The sequence below is a fragment of the Oculina patagonica genome, chromosome 6 (assembly GCF_052425735.1).
Source record: "Oculina patagonica isolate OP01 chromosome 6, crgOcupat, whole genome shotgun sequence".
In the NCBI taxonomy this organism is placed as follows: Eukaryota; Metazoa; Cnidaria; class Anthozoa; order Scleractinia; family Oculinidae; genus Oculina; species Oculina patagonica.
This window is the reverse complement of record NC_135763.1, coordinates 13,481,369-13,507,393: the sequence shown is the minus strand read 5'-3', so window position 1 is coordinate 13,507,393 and position 26,025 is coordinate 13,481,369. Positions and strand designations below refer to the sequence as shown.

Below are 26,025 nucleotides of genomic sequence, written 5' to 3'. Positions count from 1 at the left end.
TGTCGATTTTTATTTCGAAGCTAGTTCGCCGTTTAATATAAATTGAGGCGTCATTTTATGTATTTGTTTAAATCATTGGGCGCGGTTAGACAGAGCACCAGTTTTCGGAGCGCCATGCAGCTATAGTTGGTCGATGGTTTCCAAGAACATCCATTGATCCTCAACGACCAATCGTAGCTCACGCTCATGCAGTTTTCTCCAATCATACCATCCTGGAAGTGCCAAGCCGAAAGCTGCTGCTCAGACCTTACATTAGGAAAGTAACATTAGATTGTAACGAAGGTTGTACTTTGTCAGTCTTGAGCTTAGTTTAGCATTTTACTTTTCGTTTTAAAAGTTCATTAAAATTTTCAACTTGGCTCCCCTTTGCTTCTCGCTTTTCCGAACAAAAATCAAAGACTCGAAAGCGGTATTTTTCGACGCCGAGAAATGTGAAACTTTGACACTTTGTCATAAGATCAAGGAACATGGTAGGTCATATAGTTTACCTTTTGACTCTAGTTTAAAAATAGTCCACTCTTTCTTGAGGAGCCGTGGCTGGGGTCCTGGCGTTGTGTTATTGCTCAAGATATTTTACTCTCACAGTACCCCTCTCCACCAAATAGCGTAAATTGCTAAGGCAATATAGGACCATATAGCAAATGGCTGCGATTGGGGGTGGGGGTAGGGGTTAATGGTGAAGGAGTAGGGGGTAAAATTACCTGCAATGGAGTAGCATCTCATTGAGGGGTAATATTAAAAAAGACATCTCTTAAGCCCTGGCCAAACGAGGATAAGAGTTGATGAGAATTTTAACTCTCACTCTCGTTTGGCATGGTACTGCGCTCTCATCGACTTTGAACGTGCTCAAATTTTCACTAGAGTCAATGACAGTTTGTCGGACACTCGTTCTCGTCTGGCCCGAGTTGATGATAGTCGATGAGAGTTGACGAAACCTTATAAGAGGGTCAGCTGTCATCAACTCTCATCCTCGTTTGGCCCGGTCTTTAAAAAATAAAAATATGTGTTTATAGTGGTCATGCACTTAGCTTCATATCTCAACGAGATAGCTAGTTTACAGGCATGCCACTGAAACAAAGGAAACAAATAATTTATAAATGAACATAACAGGGTTAAAAATCCCAACTGGCAGGAGGCAGACCAGTTGGCTATATACAAAGCGTGGTCGAGGATTTGAACTCGGGACAACCGAGAAACAAATCCAGCTAGTGGCAAGGGCAGGCCTCGAACCGGTGACCTCCGGATTACAACACCAGCGCCCTAAACCACTCGGCCACGCTTGCCGAGACTGCACGCTTCTTTTTTTTTGTCTCCGCCTAAGGAAATAGGAGACGGCTGCACGCAGGCTTACACTTTAGAAGTTCTTTTATCATTTACAAGGAAGATCACAGAAGATGGTTGGACCTCTCTCCTCCGCAGAAATGGGGAGAGGTAAAAGTAAGCGCGCAGAGCCTGGGGAGAGAGAACGAAAGCGCGCGATTTTCGCCTTTTCCCCTTCACTAAAGGCGCCTCTGCGTAGGAGAGAGTTGATGGACTACTTCCTAGAAACATTTCAACTTTAACCACCGACAGCTTGAATCGTCCAAAATACCCCGCCGTGCGTCGTATTTTAAACTTTCTTCTCGGTGTTTAGAAACGTGAAGAAACATTCTCTCTCACGTCCGATATATTACATGTAGTTCTCTTTCTTTTGCATTCAGTTTTGTTTATAAGCTTATTTGTAATTTTATTATTTCAATGACAGAATGTTTAGCTCATTACAATCCAATTCATATGCTTGACAATTCTTCATTTTAAATTAATTTTACTAGGGACTGCCTTGTTACAAATCCAAGTAATGGTCAGAAATACTGTTCAAATAATATGATATTTTTTATACAAATCTTATATACATCAATATATAAAACCATCTGGGAAATTTAAAGCTTCCAAGAGCACTTGTGAGTACAACAGCTCCTCTGTTTAGTAAACAGAGGAGGAAGTCACCACTGCCTGCCCATTGTCAATGTCCATACATGTATACACATGTACTGGGTCAACTTTCTTGGAATTGTACTCTGAAAAACACAATAAATAGAATAATAGGAGCTTTACACATGCAATGGAATACACAGTGTTATAACATCTGCACATGTTACGTGCCTATAGGTAAAGCCTGCGTCGAGCCAAGTTTAAGTTGCTCGTCACAACTTGCAACTTTCAATTCAAATTTGCTTGAGCAATTTGCCAAGTTCTGGTTTTCATTTTGCCGTATAAAACGAGGTTGTACCACCTTTGTATCAAAGAAACAGAAAATAATTGCCCCTTATTTGACTGTTCATCAACAGAATGCCATTATGCAAGAAATAGGCGACAGGCTTAGTTTACATTGCTAAGTTAGGAATTACGCTTCAAAATTACAAACCAGTAAACTGTAACTTGTGGAGCAAATTTGAATTTTTAAGCGCAATTCTAAGTTTAACAATTTCAACTAAGCCTATCACTAATTTGCTGCAATCTGTTGATAAGCAGTCGACCAAAGTACACTTATTTCATCCTTCTTTGAGACAGAGGCAGAATTATTATGTTTCATTCGGGAAAAATGAAAACCGGAACTTGGCAACTTGCTCAGGCAAATTTGAATTGCAAGTTGCAAGTTGCGACGAACAAACTGTCCATCAATATTGGAAGATTGCGCCATCATCATCCCATCAAAAGAATATCCGGTTTTGACTGTAATCACCAGGAGTATTTCTTCTCCCCCTGGATGGGATGCTAGTCCATCACAGGGTTACCCCCACTATAAATTCGCTGGTACCCATTTATACCTGTGGGCGGAGAGAGGTACCATGCGAGTAAAGTGTATTGCCCAAGAACATGACACAGTAACCCTGGCCAAGTTTGAACCCAGACTGCTAGTACAAAAGTCTAATGTTTTTCCATACCTTACAATAAGAGTTATTTTGTCAAAATAAGTTGTTATTCCTTTGTGACATCAAGACCAGAGTCCTTGGAAGCAGACATGGATTTGCTGCTTTTACGCATGGACAGAAATCGCTTCACTTCTGAATGACTTGATTGCAGATACCCCTTACCTTAAAAAAAAATAAAAAAAAATAAGCTATGTTGCTTCTGGGAGCCGTTGCGCAGAAAGACTATATCAAGGATTTTTTTGATTATTAGACTTAAAAAATGTTTTTAACATACTGAAGAAAAAAAACTGCAAAAAAATATCAGGGTTAGAGAAAAATGCTGTCTGCATAGGCAAGGGCCCTAGCCTGCGTAGCAGGCGTCTGTGTAGTTTTCAGCGCGTTTCGCGTGGCCCTCTCGCACCTTTCGCGTTTCTCCCATATGAGCGCTACAAAAACTACTCAGACGCCTGCTACGCAGGCTACAAGTGCCCAGGCAAGTCGTCTGCCAACTAAATTGAAAAACAGTAAACTGAACACAAGCATGCAACAACCCAGGGCAAGAAAAAATCAAGGACTGCTTGTGCAAAAGCCAAGATGTAATTCAATTTTTTTTCGTGACACTCTGCCACATGCAGAAATAAAAATACAAAAAACCCAAACAAATCTGAGTTAAAGCAACTGAAGAAAGCCTATTTAAAAGTCAGCATAATGTGTTTACACCCTCAGTTCCTTAGTAACTTCAGAAGACTTGTAAAGCCTGCTGCATTCTAGCTCATTTTTTATCAGGAGATTTTTTAAATTAACAAAATTTGTTGGGCCATCAGCAACTACAGCGGGAGTAATGCCTACCAGCACATGAGACCATTCTTGATGTTATCTGCACAAAGGGATCTTGCAGAGCTTTCCTGTCACCAACATTAAGTTCTGTCAGGCGAACTGTAAAAAATAACATTGATTTTTCAAAATTTTGACATTGTTAAAATATACTTAAAGGTATTAACAATTTTCTTAATAATTAAGATATAGACAGCTGACACAGCTGGTAGTTGGGTACTGATTGGTACTGATTAGAAGATGAGATACTTCTTAATTGGCTCAAATGGGCAGTAAATGACATATACAAGCCATATACATTGGAAGTTTGTTTCCAAAGCTAGTACACATTTTTTTTTTTTTTTTTTTTTTTAATAATTTTTATTTGCATAACACATAGTTACATACACTATTTACAATACAAGCTACTACTTATACCACTAACAATACTTAAAAACATTACGAGTTTTTACATTAAACCTTAAACCTACTTACCCACTCGCTCGCTCACTCATCGCACAATCACACAATTACATACAAGAATTACATAGCAAAGTTACACCTGTTTGAGCCTTATACAATGTATATCTAAGTTAACAACTTAGCAATTACATTTCCCATTTCTTCTTTAATAAATCTAATGTATTATTTTTAGTACAAATGTATTTCTCTGTTTCATACTTTAATGCTACTTTTAATTTATAACCTCTTATATTCGGAAGTTCATTGTTTCTTCTGCAACCCCATAAGTAAATTTTTCCTACAAGTAATAGATAATTTAGTAAGGGACGTTCCGGAGTTAGAACACCGACTACAACATCTTTCAAATTGAGATGTATTTGTTGCTTTGTCAAAGTTAAGTAATATGATTCAAAATCCTTCCAAAAGGAAATTGAGTAGGAACAGTCAAAAAAGAAATGTTGTATTGTCTCTGATTCCCGTTTGCAGAAAGAACACAGATCATCTTCAATGTAACCGATTTTATGTAGTTTTGAATTTGTATAAAGTATCGAGTTTAATACCTTAAACTGAAAGGCCTTGACATATGGCTCAAAAGCAACTGAATGAGGAAGAAAAAATGCTTTTTTCAATGCATCATCGGATAAATTAAATTCACACTTAAGTTTTTGTGCAATATTAGGAAAGCGTGCCTTTTTACGGACAAAAAGAGAGTAGTAATCCTTTGATTTCTTTTTAGTAACATCGAAAAGGCAGCCGTCAATCTTAAAAGATGGATTCAGTTCTGCGTAATCTGGAACAAAATTGGTATTTCTTAAATTGGGCGGTACAGAATGGCGTAGACCAGTCCATTCCAGAAAGTTCGTCTTCTCTATATGTTTCGCAAGTAATTCATAGGAATCAATATTGTCAAGATCAAAGCGCAGATCTTCCACGGTCCGAATTCCATAATTAAAGTACCTTTTATAGAAAACTGTTTTGTTGTTTATTCTTATTTCGTGGTTATTCCAAATTAAGTTTTTCCAATTGGTGTCAGCTGCATTTTCTGTGCGAAATTCAGACCACCACTTCAATAGTTCTCTATAGAATTGAGAATTTATAGTTAAATCTTTAATGTTATAGTTGCAATTGAAAAGATAGAAGCCACCTTCCCTCGTTAGAAGATATTCTAAATATTTCTTCCATGTGCCGGAATTATCATTAAAGATTCTTTTCATCCAGGAGAGGCGGAGAGATTTGATCGTGCTTTCAATATCAACCATTTTGATTCCTCCTTCCTCATAGTTATTTATCGCAGATACCCTGGTTACCTTGTCTTTACCTTTCCATAAAAATTTGTATATCAATTGGTTTAGTTCCTTAATTATATTTTCAGGGGTAGGTAACAAAGAGGATATGTAAACAACCTTCGGTAGGAGCAAAGTTTTGATGATAGTAACCTTCCCATAGAGAGATAAACCTCTAGAAGACCAGATATTGATCAATTTTTTTATCTTGTCGAGTTTTTCTGAGAAGTTCTTTAAATAGAGCAGTTTTTTATCGTATGTGAAGAAGATCCCGAGTGCTTTTATAGGATCTTGCGGCCATTTGATTCCAAGCGGTTTCATTTCATTTCCTTTCAAAGAGCCTAACCACAGTCCCTCTGTCTTTGAACTATTGACCTTTAAACCTGAGAGTTTTCTAAATTTGTCCAATAACTGAAAAAGTTTGTGGGCTGACTCTATGTCAGAAAGAACAGCAGTTGTATCGTCGGCATATTGTAAAAGTTTAGTTTCTTGTCGTTCAATTGCAATTCCTTTTATTTCTTCGTTTTCCCTAACGGCAATCGCTAAACTCTCGACAGCTAAAAGGAAGAGATATGGAGACAAAGGATCACCTTGCCTGACTCCACGTGTAAGATTAAAGTATTCTGATGACATTCCATTATTTATCACACAACTTTGAATATTTTTATAAAAAGTACTAATCCAACGCTTGAATTCAGGGCCAAAATTAAAAGCATCCAGGCATTTAAGTGTCATTGTCAGAGTAAACCAGGCAATGCCAAAAGATGGGGGTCAGCCGATTTCCCTCATATTTTCAGCATTTAAAACCTATCAGATAAGATTGTGATTGGTGGCATTTAAATGATTTTCTGCCTTTTCAATCTTGAGATTGACCACCCCCCTAGTTTTTGGCACAGAAAGTGCCAAAAATCCTCATAAAAAAGGCCAATTTCTCAGTACAGGAAACAGATCTTCCTTTTGCATTTCGTGCACAAAATTTTTTCTCAAGGTAAATTAACTGGTTGTTGATGTTTTGCATGCTTAGAAACAACTTTTCAGTTCAACTGTAATTTTTACCATATTTTCTAAACTAGATAGGTAGCTTGTGTCTTGCCACAGAGTGAATTTGGGGGATTTTCAAATTCAATTTTTTCAAAAGTGCGATAGTTTATTTTTTATTAAAAGCCATTTTATAACAGTCCATACCCTTCTTATTCGAAAACAAGAATTTATTGATTGGCACGATAAATTTTTTCTCCACGAATTTAGTTCAAAAATTGCTCTGATCGCTCTTATGGCTATTTTCCCGCCAAAATTAAATCACACTAAAATATCACATAACATCGATACAATTATATTTTGAAATGAAATAGTTGTATTTTAATTCATTGAAAGGAGTAGAAACTTCATTAAATGTGTTAATAATTGATTTCGAATTAACTATGTTAATTAACCCTCGGACGTACAAGGGGGGGGGGGGGGGGTGAATGCCACCACCCCATGAGGTTTTTTCTAAATTTTGAAAAAACGATTTACTCCACAATGCTGAAACTTTCATTAGCTGTTCATTCATCCTTTGCGGAAATTTTGATATGTCAACGATGTGTCCGTGGTGTGTGACGCTGCCGTGACAACGTCATAGATGCAAGCAGGTCTTGCCAAAAATCGTCATTTTTACCATTTTTCTTAATTTTTTCAGGTTTTTTAAAACAGAAGTGCAAGATGTGTTTATTTTTACATTCCGTAAGCATTCTGGCTTGATTTTGCATCAACTCCCGTTATTTTCTGACTTTCTAAGAAAATGTTGAAATCCAAGATGGCGGATTCAAGATGGCGGCTCTAATGACATCACGTGATGTCATATGACGTCACAGCCAATTAAAATTATGTCATCTTATAGAGTACGCTGAGGGCTTTCTTCCAAGTTCAAAATAATTTCTCTACGCCTTAATATAACGAAAACTCCGGGGGAGGGGCTCCATCCACCCCCCCCCCCCCCCTTGTACGATGGTGGGGGTGTGAGTTGGCTTGTACGTCCGAGGGTTAAAGTAATAGATACCGCAGTCCGTGCATAAATTCATTGTGTATTTCCTGCGAAAACTAAGTCGTATTACGTAAGCATTGCTTCGATTTTCATAGTTTAGTTTGGTATGTCTTAAAAGCGAGATTATAAACGTAATATATAAGGCGGTCTTTGAAGTAATGATCCAAGGTACCAAAGAAAGAAACCACGAGTCGAGACGTTATTTCTCACGTTCGACACGGAATTTTGTCAGTTTCAATTCATACTATCACGTTTCATTCGGGACAAACACTCTTATATAAAGTATGAATTGTTCGTTAGCTTCACAAGAATCACCTTGTAGTCTTCTCGAATATAGTACAACTGTTCTACCGTTAGATGCTTGAAAACAAGATGTTACAGTTCGCTTACTACTCGAGGTCTTGTTGTGAGTGTCAAGCGAGGATGGCGATCTCGAAGTTCAGAAATCACTGAGGGAGCTTTCTTCATCCAGTTCAGGTCACTTTGACTTATCCGTAGATAGAGTGGCAGGTATGAGCATCTGTCCAGAATACTAAAAGAGAAGTAACAGGCGACTGCATGCGACTGGCGACCTTGAAAAGATACCTGTTGCTATCACTGCACAAAGATCAATGCAAACAGATTAATGACCCACGCCGTGTTTGCATGACCTTTGTAACACTGTCACGCTGGTTGTAATTTGAGCTCCTCTCTTTTCAAGTTAGTCTTTAGTTCTTTTCATACCAAAACAGACACAAACACGCATACAAGACCCAAGTAGACGTACACAGGTAGAAGTTTAGCTGAGCAATTTTTATGCTAGAATCGTTAGTAATAGGAAGCATTTTTTCCTTATACCATTGCTTATACAATCTGGCTATAGAGCAACTGTTATTGTAACACTCTTGATGAAATTGTGTGCTAATTATTTAATGTACTCTCATTTGACCAATAAACGCACAAATCTCTGTTTTGGATATATGTTGTTGAAGACTGTATTCTCGTTTTTATCACTGAAGACGACTGTAATATGTCCCAACACCCATCTAAATTTGCACAGAAGCACAACGTTCAGCAATATGGCCCATAAAGTTCATAGATTTGAGCTTTCATTTCCTATAATAAAATAACAATCATAGATCATGGAGCACCTGTGGAGATAATGATGATAATGTTGTTGTTGTTGTTGTTGTTGATGATGATGATGATGATGATGATGATGGTGGGGGTGGCGGTGGTGATGATGATGACGATGATGATTGCATTTTGACTGCTATGACTGTAAACAGGACATCTTTTTTCAGATGAAAGTCTTCAAAGCCGAAATTTAACACACAAAACAAAACCAGACAAGAAACCCACTAAATGCAGTGACTTTTGTGGGGTTTTTCTGTTTGCAGGCCCGCTTTACAACAATTTTCACGGACGAGTACTATCCTTTCGGGTATTTTCCTTGGACGGGCACTATTTAAACAATAGAGTGTTTCTGTCGAGGAACTATCGACTGATAGTTGTCCCGCGGAAATTTGATGTTCTTAAAAAAAAATATTAACCCGAGAAGCGAAGCTTTAAGGGCTAATATGCTAGTTTTAAGAACATCAAATTTCCAAGGGGCAACTATCAGACCGATAGTTCCGAGACAGAAACACTCTATCGTTTTTATTATTCACCACTAAATTTTCTCCGGCTTCGGCGCGCCCATTCAAAAACGAGCATCGTGAATTATTTTTTACTTTTCAAAACAAAAAACTCAATTGAAAGCCGAAATTTAACAAACGAAACAAAATCAGACAAGAAATCCACTAAATGCAGTGATTTTGGTTGTTTTTTTTTGTCTGCAGGCACACTTGTTTACAAAAAATTTCACGGGCGGGCACTATCCATCCGGGCATTTTTCTCGGACGGGCACTATGAGCTGATAGTGCCCTCCGCGGATGGACACCATCGCGTCACGTGATCAATTTAATCCAATCAGAATCTGAGAAAATTTTTTGGTGAACTATAATCGCTGATAGCGCATGATTGTGCGTTGGCTTAAAAGTGCTTTAAATTTTAGGTTTTGGATAGCGATAGTCCACTGTATGTTTTGGATAGCGATAGTCGACTCGGCTGAGCCTCGTTGATTAATCTAACTCATAGAAAACTCGGGTTACTAATTTTCAAATATAAAACAGTGATACACAGTTTTGTAATGGCCACACCCAGCTTCTTAGAATCAAGGAAACTGATGTATACAAAACATCATTTTTTTGAAATGCCAGTGGGTTACATCTATAAATATTCAACATTTGAACAACGAGATCACTTGCTTACTCTTTCCTTTAATTTATGTTGGTTGAATGTTGGATATTTTGTTGTACAGGCAATCAAGTGATCGTAAAGGAAAAACGAATATAATTGTTAGACATGCACTACAGTGTCACTGGCGCGATGTATACTCGTGTAAGCATTTCTCCTGTACATCGGCTAACTCTCGCCCCGCCCAATTATTTATTTTGATAGTTAAAAAGCCGGGCAATAGGTCGGCTTAATATTCCATTTGCACGATTTTTTCTTAGGGTTTCTGTAGTACAAATCTTTTACAGTACAAATGAAATCTGCTTCAAGGTTGTAGGTGAACCACGCCCTCACAGAAATTTATCGTGGCTGAAAGGTACACAACACGAAACAATAAAATCAAATACAAATGTAAATGGCCTAATTAATTGTAAGTAAATATTTTTAACTTTAAATACTTAATTTACACGACCCCACAAGCTGTAAGCTTTTATCCATATCGTGTTTTTAAATAAAGGCAACTACTACTACTACTGTTGTTGCCACTATCACGACCTTTGTCAAGTTTGACCAGGCGTTTGTGCTAGAAAAATTAAGAATTATTTTTCTTAATTTAATTCACAAATAGTTTTGAATAAGAAAGGAAACCAGAGCTAGTTAAATAAGTTTTCTTATAGTGGCGAATCATAAGCAAAAGTGTGTGCATCTTAAGCATCCTATAATGGATTAGCTTGACTATCCCTTGGGTACGAATTCTGATCTGACCAGACGATTCAGTTATAAAATATGACACAGACATATACTAGACATTGATTCTCGTGACCTGAAACGAACATTTTGTTTATCTCTTATATCGGTAAACGATGCCCATATAAATTGATGAACCTTGTGCTTCTATGAAAATTCACACACGAGCTGGGTCACATTTCAGTTTTCTCCAATGACCAAAACGAAAATGCAGTCCTCGACAAAGATGAAAACAGAGATGTTTTCTGTTTTTATTGGTTAAATTGGTGTTACTACTTACTTCGGGTGCGTCACGATGACACTTGAGTTATAGAAATGAAAAAATATGCTTCCTGTCACTAAAGGTTCTTGAAAAAAATACACAGCTGATCTGAACTTCTACCTATGTTTACTTGGGTCTTGTGTGTGTGTTTTGTGTCTCTTTTAGGATGAAAAGAATTCGAGACTAACTTGAAAATGCAGTCGCCTGTTACTTCTTTTTCAGTGTTCTGGACAGATGCTCATACCTGCCACTCTATCTACGGATAAGTCAAAGTGACCTGAACTGAATGAAGAAAGCTCCCTCAGTGATTTCTGAACTTCGAGATCGCCATCCTCGCTTGACACTCACAACAAGACCTCGAGTAGTAAGCGAACTGTAACATCATGTTTTCAAGCATCTAACGGTAGAACAGTTGTTCTATATTCGAGAAGACTACAAGGTGATTCTTGTGAAGCTAACGAACAATTCATACTTTATATAAGAGTGTTTGTCCCGAATGAAACGTGATAGTATGAATTGAAACTGACAAAATTCCGTGTCGAACGTGAGAAATAACGTCTCGACTCGTGGTGTCTTTCTTTGGTACCTTGGATCATTACTTCAAAGACCGCCTTATATATTACGTTTATAATCTCGCTTTTAAGACATACCAAACTAAACTATGAAAATCGAAGCAATGCTTACGTAATACAACTTAGTTTTCGCAGGAAATACACAATGAATTTATGCACGGACTGCGGTATCTATTACTTTAACCCTCGGACGTACAAGCCAACTCACACCCCCACCATCGTACAAGGGGGGGGGGGGGGTGGATGGAGCCCCTCCCCCGGAGTTTTCGTTATATTAAGGCGTAGAGAAATTATTTTGAACTTGGAAGAAAGCCCTCAGCGTACTCTATAAGATGACATAATTTTAATTGGCTGTGACGTCATATGACATCACGTGACGTCATTAGAGCCGCCATCTTGAATCCGCCATCTTGGATTTCAACATTTTCTTAGAAAGTCAGAAAATAACGGGAGTTGATGCAAAATCAAGCCAGAATGCTTACGGAATGTAAAAATAAACACATCTTGCACTTCTGTTTTAAAAAACCTGAAAAAATTAAGAAAAATGGTAAAAATGACGATTTTTGGCAAGACCTGCTTGCATCTATGACGTTGTCACGGCAGCGTCACACACCACGGACACATCGTTGACATATCAAAATTTCCGCAAAGGATGAATGAACAGCTAATGAAAGTTTCAGCATTGTAGAGTAAATCGTTTTTTCAAAATTTAGAAAAAACCTCATGGGGTGGTGGCATTCACCCCCCCCCCCCCCCTTGTACGTCCGAGGGTTAATTAACATAGTTAATTCGAAATCAATTATTAACACATTTAATGAAGTTTCTACTCCTTTCAATGAATTAAAATACAACTATTTCATTTCAAAATATAATTGTATCGATGTTATGTGATATTTTAGTGTGATTTAATTTTGGCGGGAAAATAGCCATAAGAGCGATCAGAGCAATTTTTGAACTAAATTCGTGGAGAAAAAATTTATCGTGCCAATCAATAAATTCTTGTTTTCGAATAAGAAGGGTATGGACTGTTATAAAATGGCTTTTAATAAAAAATAAACTATCGCACTTTTGAAAAAATTGAATTTGAAAATCCCCCAAATTCACTCTGTGGCAAGACACAAGCTACCTACCTAGTTTAGAAAATATAGTAAAAATTACAGTTGAACTGGAAAGGTGTTTCTAAGAATGTAAAACATCAACAACCAGTTAATTTACCTTGAGAAAAACTTTTGTGCACGAAATGCAAAAGGAAGATCTGTTTCCTGTACTGAGAATTTGGCCTTTTTTATGAGGATTTTTGGCACTTTCTGTGCCAAAAACTAGGGGGGTGGTCAATCTCAAGATTGAAAAGGCAGAAAATCATTTAAATGCCACCAATCTTAATCTTATCTGATAGGTTTTAAATGCTGAAAATATGAGGGAAATCGGCTGACCCCCATCTTTTGGCATTGCCTGGTTTACTCTGACAATGACACTTAAACAAAAAGTTCCATTCTAAAGTATCAAAAGCTTTTCGAAAATCTATGAATATCAACAGACCAGGTATATTTTCTCTTTCCGTGAAATCCATGATGTCAAGAATCGATCTTACCGTCTCACCAATATAACGATCTTTAACGTAACCGGTTTGATTGCAGTGAATAATGTGAGGTAGGACCTCTTTAAGTCTAGAAGCAATTACTTTCGATATTATTTTGGCATCGACATTGACAAGCGAGATGGGTCTCCAATTTTCCATTAACGTGCGATCTTTTCCTTGTTTTTCTATTAAAGTAATAACAGCTTGCTTTTGGGAGTTGGACATTTCTTCATTTTCAAAGGACTCATTTACGCAGTTAATGAACGGTTCACAAATAAGATTCCAACAGCTTTTATAGAATTCGATTGGTATTCCAGGGGACTTGTTGTTTTGAAAAGTTTCTAAAATCCGTTTGCATTCGTCAATTGTAATTTGGCCTTCACATGATTGCTTTTGATCTTCAGACAATTGAGGTATGTTTAAATTATCTAAAAACGACTTGATAGAATCGGTGTCTGTCGAACTTGTTTTGTATAAGTTGTGATAAAAATTTTTCTGTTCGGTAAGTATACGGTAAGGATCAGTTGTAATCGCGCCGCTAATTAGCAGCTTTCTAATATGTTTTTTGACGTGATTTCTTTTCTCTAAATTTAAAAAGTATTTAGTACTTCTTTCTCCGTGCTCATGCCAGCGAGCTCTTGCTCGTACAATTATTCCTTTTGTTTTCTCTTCATACAATAATTCCAGTTTTTCTTTAATCTCATTCAGACAACATCTGTTCAAATCACTTGGATCATTTTCAAACTGCCTAGTTGCTTCTTTGTATTCCTGTTGAATTATTCTTTCCTTGTCGATTCGTTGTTTAGCTTTGTCTTTAGAGTACTTAATATTGTGTTTTCTGATGTTGTATTTGATCCAATCCCAAACCGAGCGTTTGTTTGATAATTCTTTTTCGCCCTCTGATTTCCATTTTGGAATATTAACACTTAGGTAATTCAGATATTCTTCGTCATCTAAAAGTGTGACATTCATTTTCCACATTCCAGGTCCTTTTACCTCTCCAACTTTACCGAGAATTAAACTTATTGCCGCATGGTCAGTTCGTATCGCAGGTATAATGTCAGTGGAATTGACAAAATCACAAAGATTGTTAGAGATGAGCCAGAAATCTAGACGACACAGTACTGTCGGTGAGTTTTGACTCCAAGTGAAGCTTTTTGTCTGAGGATTTTGCACTCTCCAGATATCAATCAGATCGAGTTCATTTTGCAAACATTCTATGCTACTCACGACCGATTTTCTTGGTATCATAATGCCCCCTCGTTTATCTAGAGTTGGGTTTAAAGGACAATTGAAATCACCGCCTAAAATAATATTCTCCTCAGAATCTAAATTTTCAGTTTGAAGCAAGGTGTGCAATTTGTTAAAGAATTGGACCGAATCTTTATCTTTGTTTGGTGCATAAATATTAACAAGAACATAAACTTTGTCATCGACTTGTATTTTAGAAATAATAAAGCGCCCCGAGGGATCCGGAGTTGTGGAAAGCACTGTACAATTGGCCTTGTTGTTTATAAGTATTGCGGTCCCACATGAATTCGGACTGCCGTGTGAAAAAAGCATTGTTCCGCCCCATTCATTTTTCCATTGTATTTCTGTTGTTTTACTTGAGTGCGTTTCTTGTAGAAAAATTACGTCTGCGTTCTTTCTGCGACACCACGTGTAGATAGTGCGCCTTTTTTTGAAGTTGCTAATTCCCCTTACATTCAAAGAAATTATTTTTAAACAAGCTGACATATTTTAAACATGCATAAATAATAAGATCCAAATCTGAAAGCTAAATTTTGAATAAACGACAGAAGGCTGAAGAAACAAGAACATCCATAATAAATAGATTAATGACTGTTTTGAGTACAATACATAGGGAAAATTTCTTCGTGTAGTGCCCAATTGTGTGATCTCAGCGAAAAAACATCTCACTAAACTGAAACTAACTAAAATGCAACAAAAAATCACATATAAATAAACATACACATAGCTCCCCTCGAAGAATGCAAGATGAAATAAAGATAACTTCATCAAGCATTCAGAACTCCGTTCGATACTTATTAGCCCATGTTTACAATTTTTGCTCTTTGGCCCGCGGCTAACAATAATAATTCATAAACCATTTGAATTGCGACCTAAAAGACGCGTCCGAACGTAAACAGAGCTTTACATTGGAATGAATTTACCATTTATATAGAGTTTATCTGGTTCGGCTTTACTAAATGAGACTTTTATACCGTTCTTTTTGGCATCCTTTAACTTTTTCATCTGTTTTCGTCGGCGTTCGATAATCTCTTGCGGATAATCTTCCAGCACTTTGATCTCCGGATCTTGTAGACGAAAGGAAGCTTTTAATACCATCTCACGATCTTGAAAGCGAAGAAATCTTGCGATAATTGGTCGCGTTTTTCCAGCAGTTGGTTTTCCAATGCGATGAACTCTTTGTAACTCTATTTCTTTTTCTGGGTTTTCAAGGCCAAGCCTTTTTTCCAGGAACTCAAATAGGATATTACGCGTGTTGATCACCTCGCTGCTATTTGAGCTGCTCTTTGTTTCTCTCTCAGCTAGTCCAAAGAATTTCAAATTTTCCCTTCGGCTATAAGCTTCTGCATAAAGTTGCTGCGTGTGTAGATCTTTTTTAGCTGTTTCAAGAAGCGTTATCTTCAATTTCAAGTCTTCGACTTCTGTATTCATCCATTGTAAACCGTTATCCATCTTCTCCAGTTTACCATCGGTAACACGTGCGCCGTCTTTCAGCTTCGATACATCACTTTCCACTGTGGCCATCTTTGAACAAAGATTATTTAGAGTTGTTTCGATGCTGTCAAGCTTATTCAGCTTGGCCAATATTTCGTCGAGCTTCTCTGCCATCATTTCGGACATATCTACGGCAAGCGAGGCTTCGACTGCTCCTTCGAAGACTTCTTGGACTTCGCCTTCCAGTTCAATGTGCTTCGTATTCCTGAGTCGCTTATCCGATGGAGAGCTCGATTCAGACGCGCTAGAATCGCTTCTCTGTGTTGATGTTCGCTTTAGTGTAATAGATTTCTTGGATGAATAGACAATATCATCCAACATGGGCAACATTAGGTTTAAATTAGCTAATAAGTGCGGAGCTCTTACGGACACGTCTATTCCGCCATCTTGCCCGTACCAGTGGCCAAAAAGACACATGATTGTGTTTAGTGCAATATCTTTTTTTTGGAATTTTGGCATATAGTTTTATATATAGTATTTATGAACTAGCTTGTTCAGTCTATATGTTGGGAAAAGGAAAATTAGTTGAGTTCCTTCTTTTGCAAGTTAAGGACTGGTCGATCCATCACCTTGCATAAAACCCAAACAAGTGAGACCAATACAGAATATGCAAGCTATAGTTAAACAAAGTATTTTTCATATATATTGGTTTCTTGATGACCTTGCTGACAAACAAACATTTTAAAGGAGAAGTTCACTCCAGAATGACTATTTATTTTCTTTACGCCAATAAAAAGTTTATACAAAGTTATGTTATTCACCCAAATTTTAGCCTCCAACGTGCGCTTTAACCCTACAAAATCTTTCCCAAAACTCGACAACTGAACGCCGCCATCTTGGAGCTGGTAATGTATACGTGATGTCAAAGAGCTCAGCCTGAAGTTTGGCGGGAAAATTTAAATACTCGAAACTCCTTGTTTCTTCGTAGTGGCTTTTGTTTGTCAAAATGCCTGTTTGTGCAGCTCCATTTTGCTCAAACAGAGCTCCAAGATATACAAAAAACAAGGAGTTTGGACTATCAAAATTTTGCTGCCAAACTTCAGGCTGAGCTCTTTGACGTCACACATACATTACCAGCTCCAAGATGGCAGCGTTCAGTTGTCGAGTTTTGGGAAAGATTTCGTAGGGTTATAGCGAACGTTGGAGGCTGAAATTTTGGTGAATAAAATTATTATCTTTGTGTAAACTTTTTGTTGGCTTAAAGAAAATAAATCGCTTTTCTGGAGTGAACTTCTCCTTTAAGGTAAAAGTGCACAACAAAGTTTAACTCATTCATTCATATTGGAGCCACTTTCCTAAAATTTAAACCAAAAAATTTGGCCAGACACAGCAAACAAGAGGTTTTCAATTTGCTAATTTACATTTTTCGGTAAAGCTACCATGGCCATTAAATAATGCACCTGTACCAGTTTACAATGTACCTTTTTCTGCCTCAGCCCACTTTTTGATGACAAGGGATTCACACTCCCGTTCATTCTTTATATCAGCTTTTGTGGCTATAACAACCATTGGAAACTATAAACAAGAATTTTTACAAGATAATATTGTAAAACTATTCAAAGGTCTAACCTGATATTAAGTTGTCTAGAAATAAAAGTTTTTTACTAGACAATAATTTAAAATAGTCAACAACAGTAAACAAAGTTGACGCATGGTGCTGCGTTCTCTGTGCTCTTGGATCTGTAGGTTTTGACCTTTGGATAACTGATTATCACTTTCACAACCCGCGTTCTCCACCTATAGGTAAAGCCTGCGTGTGGGCCAGGTAGCTCATCAGGCCAGAGCCTATCCTGGTTTCTGTAGCATGAAGTGACTTAAGGAGTATCTCTACTCCTCCCTGGAAGGGATGATAGTCAAACAGAGGATCAGGTCCAGCATTTAATTTGCCGGTACCCATTTATACACCTGGGTAAAGAGAGCAACTATGATAGATAAGTGTCTTGCCCAATAGAATACAATGCAGTGCCCAGCCAAGGCTTGAACTCAAGATCGCTTGATCTCGAGTCCAATGTGCTTACCATTAAGCCACCCCCTTCCATTCTCTACCTAAAGTGCTCAATTAAATTTGCTTACTAAAACTGTAAACCTACATCTTTTCCCCTGTTTCTGTCTATTTCTTTCTTGATGGCTTGAACATGCTGAAAGGATTTCTTTGAAGTCACACTGAAGACAAGAAGAAATCCCTACAAAACAGGAAAACAAAGCTGTTTTATAACAATGATTTGTACATGAAAACTCAATAAATATGGCTCCTTTCTTGTGACTAGCATATTCATCAAGCCCTTGATCCCACATAACAAGTCTATCCTCACTTCTTAGCTTTACATTACATCCACAAGTCATGTGTCTGAATGTGATTAATTTCATTCATTTTCATCACTTTTGTTCTAGATCTCTGTTTCAAGGGAACATGAACACACAATTTTACCATGCTCTCAATTCATGGTCTGGTTTAAATTTTCTCAAAGAGGTACTGATTTCCTGATTACTGGAGATGCAAGCCAACTAGGTAGGTCAGGGAAGATGTACCTATCTCCTAGAGCTCTGAGAAATTTTCAAAATCTTTGCATACTCTCTGAATTGATATTCCTGCATTCTCTCTGAGTCCATTTCCTGTTACATTTACTAACCAATTAACTAGTCTGTGTTCAAATTTAGGCTAACAGTATAAAAATAATAATAGTCTACTCAATACAATAACTAAATCCTGATTTGCTGGGTTATGTCTGCATTCAAGCCTAGAGGCCCATCAGGCCGGAGCTTATCCCAGTTTCAATAGCACGAAGTGACTAGGAGTATTTCTACTTCCCCCCTGGATGGGATGCTAGTCCATCGCAGGTTTTCCCTCCAGCATTGAACAGCTGGGTGGAAATAGGCACTTTGAGAGTAAAATGTCTTGTCCAGGAACTCAACACAGTGCCCCAGGCCTGGACTTGAACCCAGACCACTCAATCTGGAGTTCAGCATGCTAGCCATTAGGACACCACACCTCCCACATGATTTGCTGAGAGCAGCACAATTAATTTCTTTAAAAACTATAAAAGATAACTACAAACATTGTAATAATTACCACAATTATTGTGGTCACAACATTTCTTATCTTCATCACAAAATATGCAATACTTACATCTGCCAGATTAAGATAGTGTTTAGAAAGCTCTCCATTACTTGAGTCCTGTCATTGGATCAAAGAAAAATCACAAAACTGTCCTTAGTACAAAATGACAAGTGAGAAATGCAGTGCTATTCCATTTTACATGATTATAACCCCCCCCCCCAAACCCCCTTTTGATGAGGATTTCAAGTCAAAATGTTCCCCCAGTGAAAGAAAATTGAAGTGCCATGTGACGCCCCCTCAGAAATAACCCTGAGTTTTCTTCACCTCCTTTGACCTTAGAAAAAAAAAACTTTTTTCTAAACCCCTTCAGAAAAATATATTTACATGTAAAAGACAAAAACATGCCAACAGAACCACCCCCCCCCCCCAGAAATGACTTCCAAGCAACTTCAGAAATTTTTTTCAACACAGTATGGGAGATGGGGGGGGGGGAGTGCAAAACTTTAGATATAAAATCAATTTAATGGAGAAAGAGATCAAATGCACAACATAAAAATGTAACATTGCAAGTGACATAGATAATGTTAATGATTACCGTTCTCATCTCCAGAGCAGCTAGTTTGTCTTAGTTGGGTGAGCCTGTGCACGAGAGACAGGTGCTTCTGAGGACACACATGATTTGATTGGCTGGATTTTAACAAAGGGAGTTTCAAATCAAACCAATCAAATCAACCGTTCTAAACTCTCATTTAACAAAGAGATTTTAATTTTGGCTGTTCTTTTTGTTAAAACCAGCCAAACAAATCATGTGTCCCCAGAGCCACTTGTTTAATTTCTTGTGCACTGGATCAGCTGGCTAAGAGGGACAAGGGGCTCTTGGGATGAGAATGAATTACCAAAGAACATGTGAAATGACTCACCACACCAGCAGTGTCAAATATTCTTATTCTCTCCTTCACTCCTCGGTCAGTGTCCAACTGAACTTCATAAATGTCCTCAACTGTATGAAACGTTGGCTAAAAGTTCATTGAAAACGATTACCTAAAGAGACCCTGTTAGGGTAAAGTTAAACTCCGACAGGCGACATGGCCTTAAAAGTAGCGACAGCACATAAAATGAAATTGCAACAAACAAAAACCTTTCTAGCCAAATTGCGACAAGTGACAAAAAGGCTTAAAATGACCAATGAAACAGCGACAACGGACATTTTGAGAATATTCAAACAAGCGACTCGGGGACCCCCCTTGGCAGGGCCTCCTCACTTGGGCCATTCCATTTAATATCTGCACCCCCCTCTTCAGCAGTTATTTCTGAGGGGGTAGCCATGTCGGCACCTTGGATCTTTTTATTTTTCTGAAGGGGGGTATGTGTCGGCACTTTGATCAAACAATCTGAAGGGGTCTTCAAATCTTATTTCCGAGGGGGTTGAGACCAAATACCCTCAATAGGGGGGGGGGTGCTGATATTAAATGGAATGGCCCCTAAAATATATAAAGAACTGAAAATACACTGAACCCCGAAACGTTTAAAATCACTTGGTAATTGTTTTTAGGATGACCATAAAACTTCTCATTGAATATATAAGATTAACAACAATACACTGCCAGCCTGATCGATTTATTGTGGTTACCAAGGTAACCATAATGCTGCTATCTGGTTAAGTAAGTGTAATTGTAATGTAATTGTAAGTGTAAGTAAGATTTTCCGAAGCACGAAGTAAGAACGAGAGCGTACCGAAACGGCACGAGGATTTCTCAAGTTCTCCTGGTAGCTTTTTACGATTACAATACTATTCTTTAGAAGGATACGGTGATGAATTGTTAGGATTTAGTTAAATATGAGGATTCCGATAAAAAAGCCACTTTCACAATCATTATGGCGCGTTCGAACTGTCCACGATCGACAATCGACTGCTTTGATGAACCGCTGGCTGAACGTAGTTGGAACATGATGCTTGACATGTGTGTATGGACGAACGTAGTTAGAATATGATGATTCCCACGTGCATATGGGCGAACGTAGTTGGAATATGATGATTCGCACGTACATATGGCCGAACGTAGTTGGAATATGATCCTTCGCACGTGGATATTGCTTCGAAGTGAGACTTTCCGAAGCACGAAGGAAGAACGAAAGCGAACCTGAAACGGCACGAGTATTTAACTATTAACTTCTGGCCATGCATAAAACTCTTTACCGCACTGTCCTTTAAATATCGTTTCTTCAGGAGCGATGGCTAAAATAATTACCAACAAGCAGCTATTTCAAAAACAAATAGTGTTTCGTTTCCAGATTGCGGTAGGGTGAGAATAGCGTAATCTTGAGCTTTACATCAAGGGGATAAATGTTGTTCGACATGGCATTTGCACAGCTTGCTATACGAAACTGTCCATACGAAATTTGATGTTTTAACATAACTTGACTGTCTTCTTTTTCGTTCTGAACTTTTCGTGCCGAGTCGAATGTTTTCGCGATTCACGTGACACTGATCACGCAACTCCGGATACGTCCACGCGAGAACCCACGCAATTTTGCGTGTATTCGGGCGGCCTGTGACGTCGAAGATGCCGTGAATTTTCCTATACACATTTATACATTAATCTGTTACATGAATTGTAAAAACTTTGTAACTCTCCTGCATATATCGGCCCTTCTCTTCAATCAACTTGCCCGTTTTCGGGGCACACTAGCCCTTCCGTGCGAGCAAACACGGCGGATATGCCATGTCATCACGCTTTTGTTTGCGTTACAAATACTCTGATTGGTGGAAGTTTTCTTCCGTTTCAGAATATAGCTAGAATGTTTACTTTACAATTAAACGCTAAAAGAGCTTACTCTAATTTTTTTTCAATACATCGCTTTAATCAAACCTAAAACCATTGCAGTCGTCGGATATTTGTATTTGTAAGGAATCTCAATATTTCTTGGTCTTGCTGATGATTATCTTTCCGATATTTGAAGAGCATGCTTTTACGAAACTAATTGCCTGCGGTCAAACTTATTTACTTTGTGGTTGCGAGCGTTCTCCTAATTGGATAGTGGCCTCCACTGTGTAAATAGTTCACCTCGAAATTTATTCTTCGTCCGATCGCTACAAATTTTGGTAGAATGCATGACAAGGTTATTACCCAATCCCCCTGCAAATTTGAATGTGGCCTACACGACAAGAAGGAAGTAAGATCTTGATCGTCAACTGCGAAATACAACCGATGAATCGATCAAAATCGAGGTAAGAGTTGTGTATTACGTACAGTACGAACGCACATGTCTGAAATGCAGTGAAATGTTATTTATATTTATATTGCTTGGAATCAATATCTGAATTTATCTCTGAGTATAAGGAGATCGTTATATTTTGCAGAAAAGGGTCAACCCGTTGCTTTTAATATGTTTTCCCCCTTATTAGGACCAGAGGTAAACCAAAAACACATTTAGACCCGCCAGCATCAATATCTGTTATTTGTTTTGCAAGAAAGCCTACGACAACTACGTTCACCAAAAATCTGTCAGAAAATCTTTAACATATTTTTGTCGATCTGATTTCTTGTAAAATAATTGATGAAGGCCGGAGTGGGGGGACAGTACTTTCATCATTACTAGTATTTACTACACTATGAACATTCCAGAACCATTTTAGCTATTCACTATTTCCTCAGTTCGACTGTAAACACAAGTCTGTTAAAATATCGGTAACCACATGACCTCTTAGAGGGCTGTTATTAAGAGGGTTATTGCATGTACAGGAACAAGATAGCTCACTTAAGCTAGTAATCTTTGATCATGTACCACCAACCAATACCAAAGAACACTTGCAAACAGCAAGAAGAATATTGAAGGTAAAAGCTTTACCTGGCCTGGAGAGTGATTTCCAAACACGGCTTGCTCAATCACTGCCGTTTTTCCAACACAACTTCCCCCGACAACAACAAGACGTAAACATTTCGGCATTTTTCGTCAAAACAGATAAAAGATGGCGGTTGACCCATCGGGACTGGGAACGAAGATGCGCAATAGTCGATGCGCAAAAGACAGATTCCTTGCACGCGGTTAAAAATGGCGGACGAGGGGAAATTGAATTTTGAAGCAGCCAGGGAGAAATTTAAGTCTTGTGTGAACAAAGCCAAGGATGAAAATGACGAGACAGAGTTAGTCGCGGTTTTCCAGAAGGCACCTGGAAGCGAGCAAGAGAAAAAACTGGTCCTTGATCAAGTTTTCAGAGATCTTGTCAAAGAAGCTGTTGTCAAAGGGGCCAGTCTGGAAAGATACAAACTCTTGATTAGTTTGGTTATTAAGTCAGCTATTCAAGGCCACTGTTCGCCTAATTTGGTTTTCATTTTGCTAAGTGATGTGTTTGATTGTATCACGTTAGAGCAGTGTGATCCCCTGTTCACATTTGTTGAGGAAAAAGTTTCCACTTGGACAATGCCTTTATTCTTTTCCGCTGGAAAGAATCTTCTGCTCAGGATGTCCAACGATTTGCTACGTCGCTTGTCGACATCTCAGAACACAGTGTTCTGTGGAAGAATTCAGCTGTTTCTGGCAAGGCTCTTTCCTCTGTCTGAAAGATCTGGACTGAACTTAATGAGTCAATTTAATTACGAAAACATCACAACTTATACAGCATCTGCTGACCAGAAGGACAAAATTGTTGGAAGTGAAATGGAAGTAGACGACAGAGAGGCTGGTGAATTAACGTCAAGTACTGTTCCAATTGATTTCAATCTTTACAAAAAATTCTGGGCTTTACAAGATTATTTCCGAAACCCCACTCAGTGCTACAACAATGCTGTGGCCTGGAAGACATTTACCAACAATACAAAAGAGGTTTTGAATGCGTTTAGAAGTCTCAAGTTGGAACATGTGACGTGGAAAAAGAAGGCAAAGGAGTTGAAGGATCTGCAAGGGAGTGACAGCAAAGACGTGGCTCGTTATTTTGCAAAGTTTCTAACCAATGAGAAGCTCCTTGATTTGCAACTAAGTGACAGTAATTTCAGAAGAACTATTCTTGTGCAAATGTTGATCATATGCCAGTACCTTGTTGGTAACATCAAGTTTAAAAGCCCAAACCAAGTCTTGAATGAGGCGCAAAGCACCTGGGTGAAAGAAACAACATCTCAAGTGTACGAACTGCTACGAGAGACACCACCAGATGGTGACAAATTTGCCAAAGCTGTGGAGCATATCTTGGAAAGAGAAGAGAATTGGATTTCATGGAAGAATGAGGGTTGTCCAAGTTTCATCAAAGAAAAGAGCGAAGACGAAGAAAGAGGAGAGGAGAAAAAGAAAGACGAATCAAAACCGAAACCTACAAGGAAGCGCAAAGTGAGTATTGGAGACGAGATGGCGTCTGGGTGGAAGTCCAAAAAAGTGCTAATGGGAAGCAATGAATTGACCCGTCTGTGGAATCTATGTCCTGACAACCTAGAAGCTTGCAAAGCTGATAACAGAGTTTTTCTGCCAACACTTGAAGAATATTTCTCTGAGGCCATAGAGCAAGCTGATCCTGATGCTATGGTAGAAGATGAATACAAGGTCATCAAAAATGGGAACTTTGGTTGGCGAGCATTGCGTCTTCTTGCTCGGAGAAGCCATCACTTTTTCCAGCCGAGCACTAATCCATTTAAAACACTTCCAGAATATCTCGAGAGTGTGGTGCAACAACTTGCACAAGAATTGCCGAACATGAAGAATGACGAAGGCATTGTGGTAAATGGAACATCAGATGCAAGTGTGCCTCTCACATGATCTGTCTGAACTGATTGCTTTGCTGAGCAAAGCAATTGACAAGAGCAATAAAATTAAAGTGAAGGCATCAGACTGTGAATCAGTATAGTGGAAACACATTGAGAGTTTAATTTTACACCTGCTTTCAGTGTTATTTGCATAGGGGCTGTCTTTCGACATGCTAAACAAACATGACAGATCGAATTCTACCGATCAAAGCCCACTAGCGTGACCTTCTGAACTTGTGGCACATTTGCATGAAATAAATACCAGAATGGACCAGTTTTGATTGGCTCATTTCAAACAGCATGTCAAAAGATGGATGCGAAAGAAAGCCCCTATGGACGTAACACTGAAAGTGTGTGTAATGTTGCATGTATATTGTGGCTATTACTATATTGTTCATGTACTGGACTGCTGCTTGTATTTGGCAGATATTATAGGTTTAAAAATAATGTACTTGTCTTAAAATGAAAAAAAAAAAGAGAGATGAAGATTTGGTTTGCCTGTATATAATTGAAATATGGTACACAGCGTGCCATTACCCTCGCAAGTTTGTCTCACCACACTATACAGGAGTGGAATAGAGGCTTCCATGTGTGGTGAACTGTACAAAGACTGGGGATTGATAATTCGTAAAGTGGATAAGTCTCAACTGCTTACTGGTAATGCATTATATTTAATTGTAGTAATATACCTTATTCTCACAAAATTTTGTGAGTACTTAATTTTCGCGAAAAATTAGAGCCATATTTCACGAGTACTTAATTTCGCGATTTTGAGAGGAAGTTACAATTGGAGTGTATTAAATTTCATGATTTTTATCTATTCTTCAATATGAAGCTTTGACCTCGAAACTAAAAACATAATTAATATGAAAGTCATTGTAAAAACAGCAAACAAAACAATTTACACAAAACAAAACATAAGGTATTCAACAGTCTAAATCCCTAATAGGTTCATCTACAACTGCAAGAGCAAGATTTTGAGGAACTTGACGGCAGAGAACAGTTCAAACAATGCGACTGATAGAGTGGGAGATAACTAATGGACAAAATTAAACAAAAAAAACTCCTAAACATGAAGCTCAAACATGTTAGAATAACTGATAAAACACACCGAGTTTCATTATTTTTTTATATTATCAGTACGATATTAAATTTCGCAATTTGAAAGTTCGCCTGTCCTATATTTTGCGAAAATCGCGGAATTTGATACTCGCGAAATAGTGAGAATAAGGTATTGATAGTTTAGCTCTTTGCTGTTTTTTGTCACTAGTCCATATTTTAAAGTGTCTTTTTTCGTCTTGGTACAAATAAAATTGTTGTTCAAATGTTGTTGGCCCTAATGAATGTTAGGGTCATCCTTACTGATCCTATATAACCAGGGTGTGAAGCCAAGATAGTTGTGGGACAGGGCAGGGGGAGGTCTTTCTACCCCATACATTTTGCTCTTGGTTCCTGTCCCTGCCTCTTTGTTTCATTGTTGTCTTTCTGCTGTTTTTTTGCAAAGTATTATGCAACTGTTGCATTTTTTTTCTCATTTCTAATTTTACCCTGTTCTAACACCTTGGGAATCCCACTTTCTATCTTTACCTCCCTGCCTCTTAT

The 26,025-nt window shown here is 38.1% G+C and overlaps 2 protein-coding genes across 2 annotated transcripts; one reads left to right on the top strand and one right to left on the bottom strand.

Moving 5' to 3' along the window:
• Window positions 1–1,895: 1,895 nt before the first annotated feature.
• On the bottom strand, window positions 1,896–22,694 carry LOC144657385 (NF-kappa-B inhibitor-interacting Ras-like protein 2). Its single transcript, XM_078517736.1, has 8 exons — window positions 22,541–22,694; window positions 19,612–19,707; window positions 18,761–18,808; window positions 17,724–17,816; window positions 17,055–17,148; window positions 3,741–3,827; window positions 2,925–3,074; window positions 1,896–2,057 (listed from the first exon to the last, which is right to left on the bottom strand). The coding sequence occupies exons 1-7, from the start codon at window positions 22,637–22,639 to the stop codon at window positions 2,959–2,961; spliced, it is 633 nt and encodes a 210-aa protein (XP_078373862.1). The 5' UTR covers window positions 22,640–22,694; the 3' UTR covers window positions 1,896–2,057; window positions 2,925–2,958.
• A 39-nt stretch (window positions 22,695–22,733) lies between these two features.
• LOC144657352 (THO complex subunit 1-like) lies at window positions 22,734–25,838 on the top strand. Its single transcript, XM_078517695.1, has 2 exons — window positions 22,734–25,100; window positions 25,649–25,838. The coding sequence occupies exon 1, from the start codon at window positions 22,745–22,747 to the stop codon at window positions 24,434–24,436; it is 1,692 nt and encodes a 563-aa protein (XP_078373821.1). The 5' UTR covers window positions 22,734–22,744; the 3' UTR covers window positions 24,437–25,100; window positions 25,649–25,838.
• Window positions 25,839–26,025: the final 187 nt, after the last annotated feature.